We start from the raw sequence: 13,252 nt of genomic DNA on the forward strand, positions 1-13,252 counted from the left end.
CCGAATAATGCCCGAAAGTTGGTGGCAATACGGCATCGATGCCGAGTGTAAAATCAGGCCCGAATCGAGAAGCCTGTCTGTTCATTTAAATTTTAAAATTTAACCTCGAACCCGGCCCTACTTAAAAACTCTGGTTCGCAAGTCTTTTGCACAGTACCAGTGGTGTTTGGGCTATTGCTAAAAATGAACAATCTTGTCGTCGTAGATGGTGACATCATCGCTTACGTAAAGATGAAATACGTTTTAATGACGTACAGGCGACGTAAGGTCTCTCGGAGCAAGAGAGTCAAAGAGTAGAAGCAAAAAAACAAAACGGGAAAATACAAAGATTAAAAAACGCGGATTAAACCACGGTGGTTTCCCCAGGTGGAGATAGCGGCAGATGGCAAAAAGAAAATTAAAACACTTTTCAATAACAGCGCGTTGCTGGAAAAAACAATTCAAAACAATGTAAGAGGCCAAGCGGTCGAATGTCGTTCAGAAATCGCACGATTGTAAAAAGACAAAAAATAAAAACAAAAAAACAAATAAATTAGCGCATTAGGTTGACTGTCGGGGTTAAAATAAAGAAATAATCAATTCGAGACTGATTTTCAAAGAAACAAAAGCTGATTCAGGTTTTCTGCGTTCATTGGTGCGCTGTTTTAGGAGTAACACTGATCTTTGCGAAGCTCGCAGTAATTTCATTCGGCCTGTTTGCATGGAGGCTCGAAGCGGGTTAACGAGCACGCTTGAGGCGGTGAGCCGCTGCAATCGCTTGTTTGTTTGTTTGTGAATAAACCCATCACTTTGGTCCAAAAATCTGCTTCGTTTCCATGGGTCGCATGTGGCCAATTTCGGCTTTTTTCTCTCACGTGTCTCCCTTTTACAGACGGGGAAACCCCTTGATGTTGGACCCTGAACGTCTTCGCGACTTGCACCTGGTTTGGTTCGAACACTCGATTCCGGAGGACATCGTCTGGGCCATGGAGGGCAACCGGAACTGGATGAACGTTAACTGGGACCACCTTTGACCCCACAACGAGACCCCCGACCCCCTAAATTGCCCCCTTTATTAGTGTGGTGGGCGCATATAGTGTTGGGGAGGCAGCGGGATTCCGTAGCTCATTGCTGCGGGGTAAATAGGGGGGTAAAGGGGGTGTCCCTGGGGTGGATGATGCGAAAAGTACTGACCCCCGGCTGGGTTTGGAGCGAGCTGATAGGGAAGCATCATGTTGGGGGGCAGAAGGGCGGCCTCGTGTGGCGGATAGTAATCGTACCTGAAGCAAAGAAAAAATTGGGTCAGTCCTATTTTGTTTCAGCAATCCCAGATATTTGTGTGGAAAAATTTTGCCTGGTTTTTCACGTGCTCTAGCGCTTACCACTTTTCTTTCGCAAAGTTTTCAGTTCAAATACAAGACAAGCGTGTATTTTTTGTTTTGTTCTGTAAAAATGTAAACATTCTAATATACACACGTATGTGATGTAATCAGATTCCCAGGCATAGTGCCCTAAAAAATCAAAATGTTATAGTTTGCCGTTCTGGACAAGGTGTGAAACTATTTTGCGAAACACAAAATTATTGTACAAATGGGACCACCTGTATTGTTTGGCCGTAAAAGGTTCCGGATGCTTGGTGTAATATAACGACTCATATATTACAATACATTTCGTAAGTATTGAAAATTTGAGTGTTCCTTACATTGCCTATCGACGAGGTAAGTATAAAGAATGGCGAAATGTTCCAGTTATGCGCTTAAACTATGTTTACCCACTACCAAGCATCAAAAACAGGCAATGATTTGTCCTAAGTATTCGAGTAGTGTTCAACTTGGCCAATTTGCATATTTATTTTCACATTACACAACAGAATGTTGCCCAGTCAACCGCTTTGTTCATAAGACCTTGAGATATTACGTTGCGTGTACATGAATATATGCTGATGTCAGCAAATTGAAATGCCGACCTGGAAGGGGGTGGTAGAATATGTGGAGGAGGTCGTGTAAGTTCGGTCATGATTTGCGGGCTTTCGTGAGGCGGACGCGTCAGTAAAGTCGAAGCCTCTGGTTTGACACGTTGACCTGGTGCTCTGTTGAAAAAGTGAAAAAAAAACGTTAAAAGTAACAAAACATCACTGAGAACACATTGGAATTTTTCGTAAAGATTGATATTAAAGAAATGGACCGATACAATAATAAGTAGATGCAGACAGTGCACACTGTTTTAAACTATAACTAGTGTACAAGCAATGTCTTGTTGCCAGCTGAACTAATGAGGCCTCATATGTCGAAACAGTGTGTAATGTCTGCAGCTTATTTGATAAGTGTGTATTTTTGAAAACTCATTGATGGTTCAAGTTTTAATGGGAAATGAATTGTTCAAGTATACATAATTAGTGTTTTAATGTTAGAACCCGGTTGCTTAACTGCCCAAATACAGACTCTAGAAATCCTACAACGTAAAATTCTTGGCATGAATATTCCCACAACTAGAAAAATGTTTGACTATCTAAACCAGCGTGGTCCAACTGCAGGCAAGATATTTTTGTTGGCCCGCGAAAGTCCCAACATTTTAATGACAACTATAAGTTTTGTTTTTAATAACTCAGTGTTTTCAAAATGTGAGGATTGACACACATACTACAAAAATAAATACTGCAAAATCTCCTATTGTGACGCGTGACAAGGCATTGTTATGTAATAAAGGGTTCTGCTTCTGTAAACTGTCCAGGGACATTTTTGCGCTATAGTGGAAACTGAATGTTTTTGACAGCTTCTACTTAGTAAATAACTATAACATGTAAAAATAAACTTATCTTTAGATAAAAAAGGTGTATATTTACTCTAGAGTTTGACCCAGGAAAAAAGTTTTTCCTGCAAAAATTTAAACCTTGGCCCGCGTAGTAAGGTAACGATTTTGAATGGCCCGCAACAAAATAAAGTTGGACCACACTGATCTAAACTATGTGTACTGTGTTTAATGAGTGATAGATAGTCAATATATTCAAAGCAACAGTATGTTCAGATTTCATACAATGGCCTAATGACACACAGATTAAAGTGCAAAACTGTATGATACAATAATACCAACCAACTAGAAGCTGTATGGTCATACTGTTACAATCACAGTTTTGCTAAAATCCAATTCACTATGTTTTATACCAGGGGTGGGCAAACTTTTCAGTGCAAGGGCCGCATTCAAAAGTTTGTAATCTTATCGGGCCGCATAGTATTTTACCAACAGCCGCCAGTTGCTTGCTTGTTTTTGTTTTAAAATAACTGATGTAAAGAATTAGGTTTATATCACACATATACCATTTAAAGTCGCCTAAAATGCTCTGATTAATAATTTCTAACTTGTGCATAAGTTTAGCTAAACGAAGCTAACTGTTTATGACGTCATAAACTGTATTGTGACGATTGTGGTGCCTGTTTTATTTGCATTGTTTGGCATTTTTGTTAAATACCTTGCGCCAACATTAAGCAATGCGAACCGCTTTTAATATCCATCTTTGGGTGTTGTACGGGTCTGTGTTAACGATTCTAAGCCGTGTTTAATGTTCGTTTGCAAAGTACTGCAACGACCTAAAACTTGATCCAAAGTGACCAAAGTTTTGGCGTCAACAGTGCAAAGTGGGCTGTATTTGAAAACGTGAATCGCTTTTACTTTTATTTACTTCTATCGAACGAAGAAATTGTGTCAAGTGACGATTTGCATTATAACGTGGCAACAACAACAGGCTAAAGCACGTAAAAAGTATCTGTGTTTAGTTCCAAAGTATGGTACGGGTGCAGATACTGGACATGGAATAGGTATCGGCAAGTCGCAGTATTTTTAAAACTCTACGCCCGTGCTCATAATACTATTCAGCGTTACTCGGAAACTTTCTCTTTAAAATTTACTAACATTTGGCGGGCCGCATGAACTCGTTTGCCGGGCCGCATGCGGCCCGCGGGCCGTAGTTTGCCCACCCCTGTTTTATACTATTGTCATATGCAATTTAAAACCAAGAGCCAAACTTTGGTACTGCAGTTTTTCACCCACATATATGTTACTTACACTTGTTCTGTGTGTTTCTTGAAAATGGAGGGGGTATGAGCATTTTTCCAACCTGAAAAGTGAACAAGGTGTTTTTTGTGTTTGGTTTAAATTTTGGCCAACATTGATTACATTGTCATGTTATTTATCAAAACATACAAAACAATTCATATTAATACTTACTGCTATTGCTCAAATCACCAAGGCCACCAAACGAGTTTGCTAAAAGAATATGTTTAATTGGCTTCATATTTTGCCATGGTTTTTTAAAGTAAGGCTAAAAACACATTGCCCTACTAACTAATTGAAAAATGATAATGAGACAATTTGTGGATCAAAACTCTGATAAAATAGCTTTTCTACCATTGATAGACTACAGTTTAGAAATCAGAATGCAAGAGTTTACAATTTTTATATGCAATGCCATTGCAGGAAAAAATGAAACATAAAAAGACGGTCTTTGATGCAGTAGGTGAGTCCAATTTTACCAATGCAATTGTCCCTAAGGACCAACACAAAATCATACAAACTAAACCAATTCCAGCTAAAATATAATCTACAGTCTAACACTGAACACAAATCTAACATACCAGCTTGCAGAGAATTTGATGGTTCAGCATGTGGGGTATGGAAGGAAGACTTGTGATTTGGTTTCAGGAACAATCCCTTACTTTCCTTGTTCTAGGGTACAAAAATGTATAATTTTGTCATCTGTAGCAGTTTTTGCCAAAGTATAAGTAGCGATTCAAAGTTGGGTTGCCTGGAATTTTTGGGGCAGTCTTTTTTGTTACCAAAACATTTCTACTTTTCCTGTAGATTTTTTTCTCTTTTAGACATGGCTTTGAACTGTGTATAGCATGCACTGGATCTGCTTTTAAAATCAGGTCAAATGTTAGCAGGGAATGACAAATAATTTGAGATGAAACTGGCATGGCAATATTATGAAACCAAAACTTTATATCACTTCCAATTTTAAACATACAAAACACAACTAATATTGCAATCAATAGATCAAAATGTTACATTAATAGACATAAAGTAACATCAATGGTACATAATCACAGAATAGCCCTACACAGCCAAATCATGTTAGTAAGTATGTGCGGGCTGTTGCTAATGGTAGTGGTGGTGGTGTAGTGTGCAGAAGGCCTAACCAGTATTCGCGCCCAAAGAGGAAGCTATGATGGCGTCAGGAAACAATTTAAAGATGCATAGGAAGTACCTCGCAATGCTAGTGCAGCTCAAATGGTTTGCTACAAAGCCACGAGGCAGCTGAGGGAGTTTTTGATTCGTTGATTTAGCGCCGTGGTGGGGTTTGGCTCATTTATTAACAAACAGAAAACTTGGTTGAACTTTGTTGTGGTTTAAATTAGAAGTAAAGTTAGGCCAAGAGTTTGTTTCATTACCTTTCCTATATTTCTGTCATGACAATTAAGAAGCAACTTTTAGGGGACAAAAACATCATACATTTATGGAAATACATCCCTGAAAAATCTGATTAAAGTGGTGCGCAAAACTGTACAAGGAAAGGAAAAATGTACAGAAGAATACTAGAATGTGGTAAAACCCATTCAGTGATAAAAACTAAAAAATAAGAGGATAAAATCACCAAGTAAAGGCATAACTAGTGAATCAAAGCCACTCTTATTTTATTCATTTTTTTTTAACTATTTAAATGTAAAAAATGAGACCCAAAAAGATGCTGTTACTCTTTTATATGGCAACATATTTCTTGTTTAGCATTTTTGGGCATTTACTTTGATTTAAAGAAACCTTTTGTGCTATAAGCAAAGGAAACTAATAATAGCGTTGGTGTATTTTTTATTTGCTAAGTTTTTTACAGCTAGCAAACTGCGATTACAACTAACAATCTTTCGATCAAAAAACACATTTCACAGTTGGTGCCAATTCGAAAACCTAGCCAGAAGAACTACTTTTAATAATACAAAGTTTTGTGAAGTAAAACATACCTTGTTTTGTTGTTTGTAAATTTGCCAGGCAATTTGCACATGAAGAGCGCACCACCTACCAGGTTTCTGTGATCCAACAACATATCGAATTTACAACTCTTTGCTTAACGCCAATGTATTTACTTTGAGTAAATATAACGGGGCTATGAACAACTTAAAACAACTTAACTCTGCATTGTATGCTAATGAAACATTTACTATTTCAGCAGAAAAGGCGCATATTGAGCAGCTATTATGGTTTAACATAAATTGCTGTGTATTACATTTAGATAGGTATTTAGGTAATACTTGGTGTTTTGAAATCACAATAACACATGTCACATTTTGAAAAACCGCTTGGAAGCCCTGCACTACTTTGGCTCTTTGTATCAAAATATTTGATCAATGATGAAAATAAATTCATAACTCAGCCCTGAAGCGTTTGTCCTGGCGTACTATGATTTATAAATATTGTGAACAGTACAATCATAAAATTGAACACTTTTGGGGAAATTTGATGGTACAGCTTTTTTAGTTTCAAACTTACCGAACGAGTGGGTCTATATGAAGAAACAGAAGGTTCTTTTCGCATCGGTGCAGGCAATAGCCTTGGTGGCAAGTTTGATGCCATTTTTGGCTGGAATGCTCCGTGATTGTACATAAGGTTGTAGTAGGGAGGCTAAAAACAAATGACATTGCTGAAATTTTTCTTTTATTTTTTCAATTCTATTTGCAATGTAATAAAACAAATTGTTGTCAATGCAACAAACATTGCAGTACACCTCGGTTAATCTGGACCAGTTTGGACTGTGTCCAGATTAACCTGAGATCTGGATTATTCGACGTCGATTAGTTCAAGTATTAGCACATCACAAATCATCTGTACCTCAAGTTTTGCCCGAATTAGACAAAAATCCGGATTGACAGAGGTTTACTGCATAGCAATTCAAAGATTTTCAGCCCATTAAAAAGAACTTTGGGCCAGTGGAAGCAAAGGATTTCAGTAAAGTCAACATATAAATATGTCACACGGAAATTAAAAGGTTATTTAAACAGCTCTTTTCTTAATGAAAGACCAGCAAACTTATAGTATTAATGTTTACTTTTAGTCAATGCATGCAACTCAATTATCCAGTGAACTAAAAACGGAATTTTAAATTTAGCCCTGTCTTCACACCTGAAGAAATGTTCTAGTTGATTGCAACATAGTCAAACAGAAAGATTAAACATTAAACGCTTACCATGCTTTCGAATGGATTGGTGATGGTGTGTTGATGTGTGTGCTGATGTGTATGTTGATGATACTCAGTTCGCTGTGGTGGTCTCGAAGAAGCCAAAAAACGACTATTCAGTTCCGCATGAAGGAAACTTTGCTGATCTACAAAACAATGTTTATCTATTTTAAAATCCACCAAATGCAAATCACATTTCGACACATTAATAAATCATCAAAAATGCAAATGATCTTAGGTAGGTACACAAGACCTGGAAAATACATCATTTGAATTATGGTGTTTATATGGCAATTAAGTTCTTTACAAAGCAATGTAAATAGTTTTTACTAGATGGTAAAAAAATCAAAAAGGGGCAATTCCTTTGTTGCAAAGCAGGGGTTGGCAACCCATTGTATATTTACTAGTTGTGTCAAAATGTTAATGCCTTCACGTGTAAACATTTCTGTGTGTAATAAATGATTTATACAGTAATTGTTTACGACACGGCTTTTTCCGAGAAAAACAGTTAATACATTTAGGTTACAAAAAAGGACATAAATATAAACTTGCAAATCAGCGTGCCATAAAAAAATCTCCCTGTGTGCCAACATTGGCATGCACATGCCAGGGGTTGCTGACACCTGCCATAAAGCCTTAAAATATTACTCAAATATTTTTATAAAGCACACACACCAATAAATCCTCTATGGGGACTTATAGCTGATGGTACAGAAGGCGTTGGAAGTGTGTATGGCCGAGAAACATGTTTCGAACTTCTCATCGGTGACAACGACTTGTAAGGCTGATGTTGACGTAACATGGTTGGCTTGGCAACTGTGGCCATCGGCATGACAACCGTGCTTTTCCGAGTATCTGTTCCATGATAAGATGACCTGTGGGTTGGTTGTTTCTTTGGCTTTGGGGGTGACACTGTGGAAAAAAGATATTGGCATTAAATAGATTGAAGAAAGTGAAATGTTAAATATTTCTCGTTGAACAAAAGACTAATAATGATAAAAAATGTATTTCTCTTTTTGGACTTGTTTTGTTGTGTTATAAAACACACGCATTGCTTCTTAATGGTTATAACTATTCCACCCAGATTAACCCAGTGTTCATGGACATTAATATGCCTACTGTTTTTGGCAAACACTAATAGGTAATTTTGTTGATGCTTATTAATTCTTTATTATACAGTATTTTCTATCTGCTGTAAAAATAAACTTATTGATTTAAAAGATCACATAACTCTAACTAATAGAAAATATTTCTTTTTTATGTCACATGAAAGTCCTGGGGCCATAGCTTTCCTACTGGTTGTATAAACAGACAAACCACAATGATTCATTCAGTTCACCAATGAACAACAAATAAAGTTATATCGGAAAATGAAAAACATGACAAAAAGAAAAGTATGCAAGACCTAAATGGCAATTCGTTTTTCACAGCTAAGTGATTATTTTTACAGACACAATGTATAATCCACAATTTAAAACCAATCGTTTAACGACAGACACAAAGTCACAGTGCATCTAGAGAAGCAACAATGTGAACCACTAAGTTGTGTCAACATGTCTCACCAAACACTCGATCAGTCAAGCACCATAACACGCCAAGCCAAGTGCAACATTGAAAGTTGTTGAAGCTCTACAACAGCTTCCTACATAAGCTTGTTCAACAATTGTGCGAGGTCGATAAGCCTATCTGTGGGTTTTTTCTCCGACGATTCAAACGTTTTATTGGTTAACATCAGCGACTGGCACAAGGTTTTGTTAAGGAGGGGAGACAAAATGACTTCCCTATATTTGGAAAAGATTTTATTTTTTTGTAATACCAGAAAAAATCAGTTTTGTTTCAATTTCAAAATATATAGTGTTTCTAACATGTTTTTTTTAGTTTAGGTCACAAGAAAATTTAATGCTTGACAAAGTCACCCTTGCCAACAAACTAATAAACAGATGATTATAAAAATTATTTTTTATTTTTGGCAAACAGTTTTGTATGTTTAAATCTACAAACTGTAAATTTAACATAAAATTTCCACCATATTTTTTTGTGCAAACCATAAAAACCTCTATTGGAAAAGGGAAAACAAATAAAAAACGTTGATCGATAATAATTCTGTTTTTCATTCTGTACACAGAATAACAGGGCAATACTTGTCAACAGAAAATCAATTTAAATCTTTTGCACCCACACAAAATTTTCGACATTTCAAAATAAACTGGGTTTTAGGGCAACCGTTGGGAATAAAATCAATATTCCTAGACTGCAAAACATAGGTTTACATTTATCAAAGCAAAAATAGACATAGTAACATAATAACAACAACAGTGACCCCAACGGTGTAGCTGCAGCGCATCTACCGTCCCTCCACCAATTGTACCCTTAATTTTGTCGCGCTTTTTAACGCCTGAACGTTGCGCAGCTATTTCCGGCTTGGTGAATATTTTAGTGCAATTGTGCTGCTACGATTTTGCCGGCGAAATAAACTCAACTCACCTTGGTGTTCTGTGGAAGAGTCTGATATTACTATTGTCTCCTCGAACTTGGCCACTTTACTCGCAAGGAAAAATGTTTCATCCCCCGATTTCTGCACAAAAATTAGAACCTGAAGTTTCAACACAATTTTTAGCTACAAAATGGACCACATTTAAAACAATTAGCTATTATTTAAGTGGCACGAAAAAATAGTTTTTAAAAAACAAACAAAAAGATATATGTAAAAGTAAAACCCAGTAATGCAAAAAAAGGATGTAAAAAAGTTTGTTTTTTAAAAATGTTTTAAAAATTAAAAGTAAACAGATTCAAAAATAAAGAAAAAGAAATAAAAGTTAAGTTAATTAGATTATGTATTAGAAATATATTTGAAAGGATGGTTGAACAGAAAGTTGGCGAACTGTCATAAAATTTCATCAATAAATTTGTTCATTATTTTTTTAAAGATTTTTTTCAGGATTAAGAAAGTTGACACGAAGAGCTGGTACCAACCTTAGCTTCTTCACCATCACTCTTTTCTGATTCACCCTGTTATGAGATAAATAACTTAAATGTGTGCAACATTTGGTAAGCCCACAAAAACATAATAATTAGGCTGTAACGTCATTTGCATGCATGTGATAGCACTTGCCAAACTAGACATTAAATTTCATCGCCATATGCTGATTACATATTGCCAAGTGGTTTAAATGCTACTTTTCACACTTCTGATACAGAAATTAGGTTTTGTGACATTGAGAACAACGTTTTACACATACGTAAAATTTTAAAATCCTAAAATGTATTACTTTGGGTGATATATTACGTCTATCAATGATTTGTGCTGTATGTTAAGATATTACTGATATATGATAGAACTATAGAAGCGCATTGTTTTGAAAAGAATTAAAATGTTTTTGCCAACACACACATTGTTGCAGACATCAAACATAATAAAACAGGCGACAACAAATGTACTTTGTTTCACCCTAATAAAAAAAAAAAAAAAAAGCTTGCAATAAAAAAGGATAGCATATTCACTTGGGCCAAAAGCAGACAGGCACGTTGGTGAACTGCTTCAGTTAAATCTGTTATTTCAGCAACCATCTGTCGGTATTTTTTTGTTTCATGTATAAGAGCAGCAAAAAAAACTTGATATGGTACTGCAGGTTTACTTGGTGCTTTGTTTTGTATTTGTCAGTATTACCCTGTTCCAACCCATCCAATAAGTTACTAACATCATTTCCTGTTATTGTGATCGTACACAAGAGTCAACAACAGCACTATCCATCACAACTATAATGGGATATTTTTTGTGTGCTTCGAAACCCGACTGCAAAGCGTATTGCACAAGTGGCGCACTAAGCACTTCTGCAGTACAATATGCTGTAAAACACCACAACTTGCAAGCAAATAAATAATAGCAAAGGATTTCTCACCAAATAACCTTTACAGGAAGTGCTGACTGAACTTGCCTGCAAACAAAAAAAGTAAGCCCAAAGTTATGCCCATAACTTAAGACAGTCCAAAAGAAACCGTAACAAATAATAAGCCACATATTTACATAGGACTCTTCATGAGCATTAGCTGAGCTTGTTTCAGTGCTTTCGTCTTTCTTTTTAATCGCTACAACATCATTTCGTGTCACAGAAGGTGGGGAAACACTGTTTTTGGATTGCAACAAAATTGGATAGGTCTTGAAGCTTTTAATGCAGAAACCATCGATGATATCTTCCTCAAAGTCGTTCTCTTTTTTTCTGCGCTTCCGCCGAAAACGCTTCTGCTTCAGTTCTGTTTCATCATCAGAGGTTTCTGCATTCAAAATAAATTTTGTTAGTTTACATTTAAACTTACTTCTATATATGACTCAATACATATTTACCATCATAAATGCCTTGATAATATAGTATGTAAGTGGTCCAAAATCACCAAATTTTGACCAAGCTTATGATCTTTATACCAATTTAAACCACTTATGAAATGCCAGGGTTTGCATACATTTTAAGCTTATAAAAACTGCAGGAGGCTGTAAATAGATTTTGAACCTTGATAAGGAAACATAGGCCTGGCAGTTCTGTCATTTAACAATAATTAAGTTTCCAATTTCCTGTAAGCTATACTAAGCCCTGCTATATAGCCTTAAGGCTGTGCTAACAAAGTAAGCAAAGCTACACACCAGAAGCACATGGCTTATTACCCTTTTTCCACATAACAATACAAAGCAGTTTGATGTATTACATATTGGCCATGAAAATACAGGCTATAATATTACATGTAAAAAATGTTTTACTGTTAAAAATAGTTTAGTTGCAAAATTTAAAACAAATCATTTCAAAGATTTTAAAGTTTGTGGTGCTTGCAGCAACAAGGCACAGTTAAAGTTTGCTGACATTATTTTTTGTCTCCAAACAAATTACTGCTGACATGTTTACACAACATACAATCCAGACACACTCATAACACATAATCTACTTTGATTTCATTAGTGTTACTTTTTATTGTGCAAATACCACAAAGTACGATATGTTTGCCAAGCTACAAACAAGAGTCATAAACGTCAAGCCACATTGCTGCAGCGTACATTGCTTGCAGTATATCTAGGTAACCAAGAAATCTGTATTAACAATATACACTTTACTGCTTTTCCAAACAAGGTTAACCAGGTCAAAATCTAAAAATATTATTAGACCAATAAAATTACTACATTTTGAGTAGTTCTTGTGTTAAGTATTTTGAGTTCATGATAAACTATGCTATGATAATAAATTACCAATTTAACAAAAGTTCCGCCAAAACTTGTTGGTGACAGTTTTACAAGAATTAAAACCTTAGTTGCTACACAAGACAACAACAAAAATTAGATAAACACAGTAAAATGCTAACAACGTACTTTACAATCAAATACAGAAGAGCCAATGCCTCCAAACTTTTATTTAGATCTGACATGTTTTCATGGTATTATTTACCCAACAACTATAATGTGATAAAAGTAAAACTTTTCTAGGCAGATCCAGAAAACTTGTCCTAAATCAGACCATAGGTCCAATCTCAGCAAACCAAAACATAGCAATGTAGCCTCGTAAAAAGTTTAGACATTCCCAATTTCAACAAACCTGGATTAGGGGTCCTTGCCTCTCTGGCAGCCCGTCGCTTTTTGATTCGATTCTTTCTTGTAGTTTTCATGCTGTGTTGACAAGCAGGCCTGCATGAACTATTAGCCAACTAAGTTAATAGCCCGTATTCGATGTGGACGCCATCCTCTCTGTTTTACCCCTTGCACAGACCTTACTTCCGATTCGGCCGATTCATTTGTCACAATTGCGTGCTCGCTCGAGCGGAAATCCTCAACGCAGAGACCACATAGAGATCATACTATTTTTACAGCTGATATTTCAGTGTTTTGTGTGGTTTGTTGTTGTTTTAGGAATTTGTAATTTATTTGTTATTTGGCAAAATTAAGAAGGGTGTAAACTACTTCAACAAGGAGTATAAACAATCTTCCCTTGAAACTATCGGCAGAGTTTCCTTCGGTGGTTTGTTTTTCTCCCTAATCCAGTAGTTCTCAAACTGTGCGTCGCGACGCCCTGGTGCGTC

The 13,252-nt window shown here is 36.2% G+C and overlaps 2 protein-coding genes across 4 annotated transcripts in view; one reads left to right on the forward strand and one right to left on the reverse strand.

Annotated features, from left to right (window-relative positions):
- Window positions 1-1,409, forward strand: part of LOC145214096 (E3 ubiquitin-protein ligase UBR2-like) — a 24,183-nt gene extending 22,774 nt beyond the window's left edge. The window contains exon 34 of the mRNA XM_080082558.1: window positions 872-1,409. Coding sequence (XP_079938684.1) covers window positions 872-1,013 — 142 coding nt within the window. The 3' untranslated portion in view covers window positions 1,014-1,409. The remainder of the gene's footprint in view (window positions 1-871) is intronic.
- LOC145214100 (uncharacterized) lies at window positions 741-12,986 on the reverse strand. 3 transcript variants are annotated; one of them, XM_080082563.1, is made up of 14 exons: window positions 12,772-12,986; window positions 11,223-11,470; window positions 11,098-11,133; window positions 10,172-10,207; window positions 9,683-9,773; window positions 7,874-8,110; window positions 7,208-7,344; window positions 6,514-6,645; window positions 5,988-6,053; window positions 4,608-4,698; window positions 4,201-4,239; window positions 4,039-4,090; window positions 1,946-2,068; window positions 741-1,259 (listed from the first exon to the last, which is right to left on the reverse strand). In XM_080082563.1, exons 1-14 carry the CDS (start codon window positions 12,839-12,841, stop codon window positions 1,055-1,057), a joined length of 1,563 nt encoding a protein of 520 aa, XP_079938689.1. In that variant the 5' UTR covers window positions 12,842-12,986; the 3' UTR covers window positions 741-1,054. The 3 variants fall into 3 exon arrangements, with proteins under 3 accessions (XP_079938689.1, XP_079938688.1, XP_079938690.1); XM_080082562.1 differs by having other exon boundaries at window positions 9,683-9,791; XM_080082564.1 differs by lacking the exon at window positions 5,988-6,053 and having other exon boundaries at window positions 9,683-9,791.
- Between the last annotated feature and the right edge of the window lie 266 nt (window positions 12,987-13,252).

This window comes from Phallusia mammillata, chromosome 2 (genome assembly GCF_965637545.1).
Source record: "Phallusia mammillata chromosome 2, kaPhaMamm4.hap1.1, whole genome shotgun sequence".
NCBI classification, from domain to species: Eukaryota; Metazoa; Chordata; class Ascidiacea; order Phlebobranchia; family Ascidiidae; genus Phallusia; species Phallusia mammillata.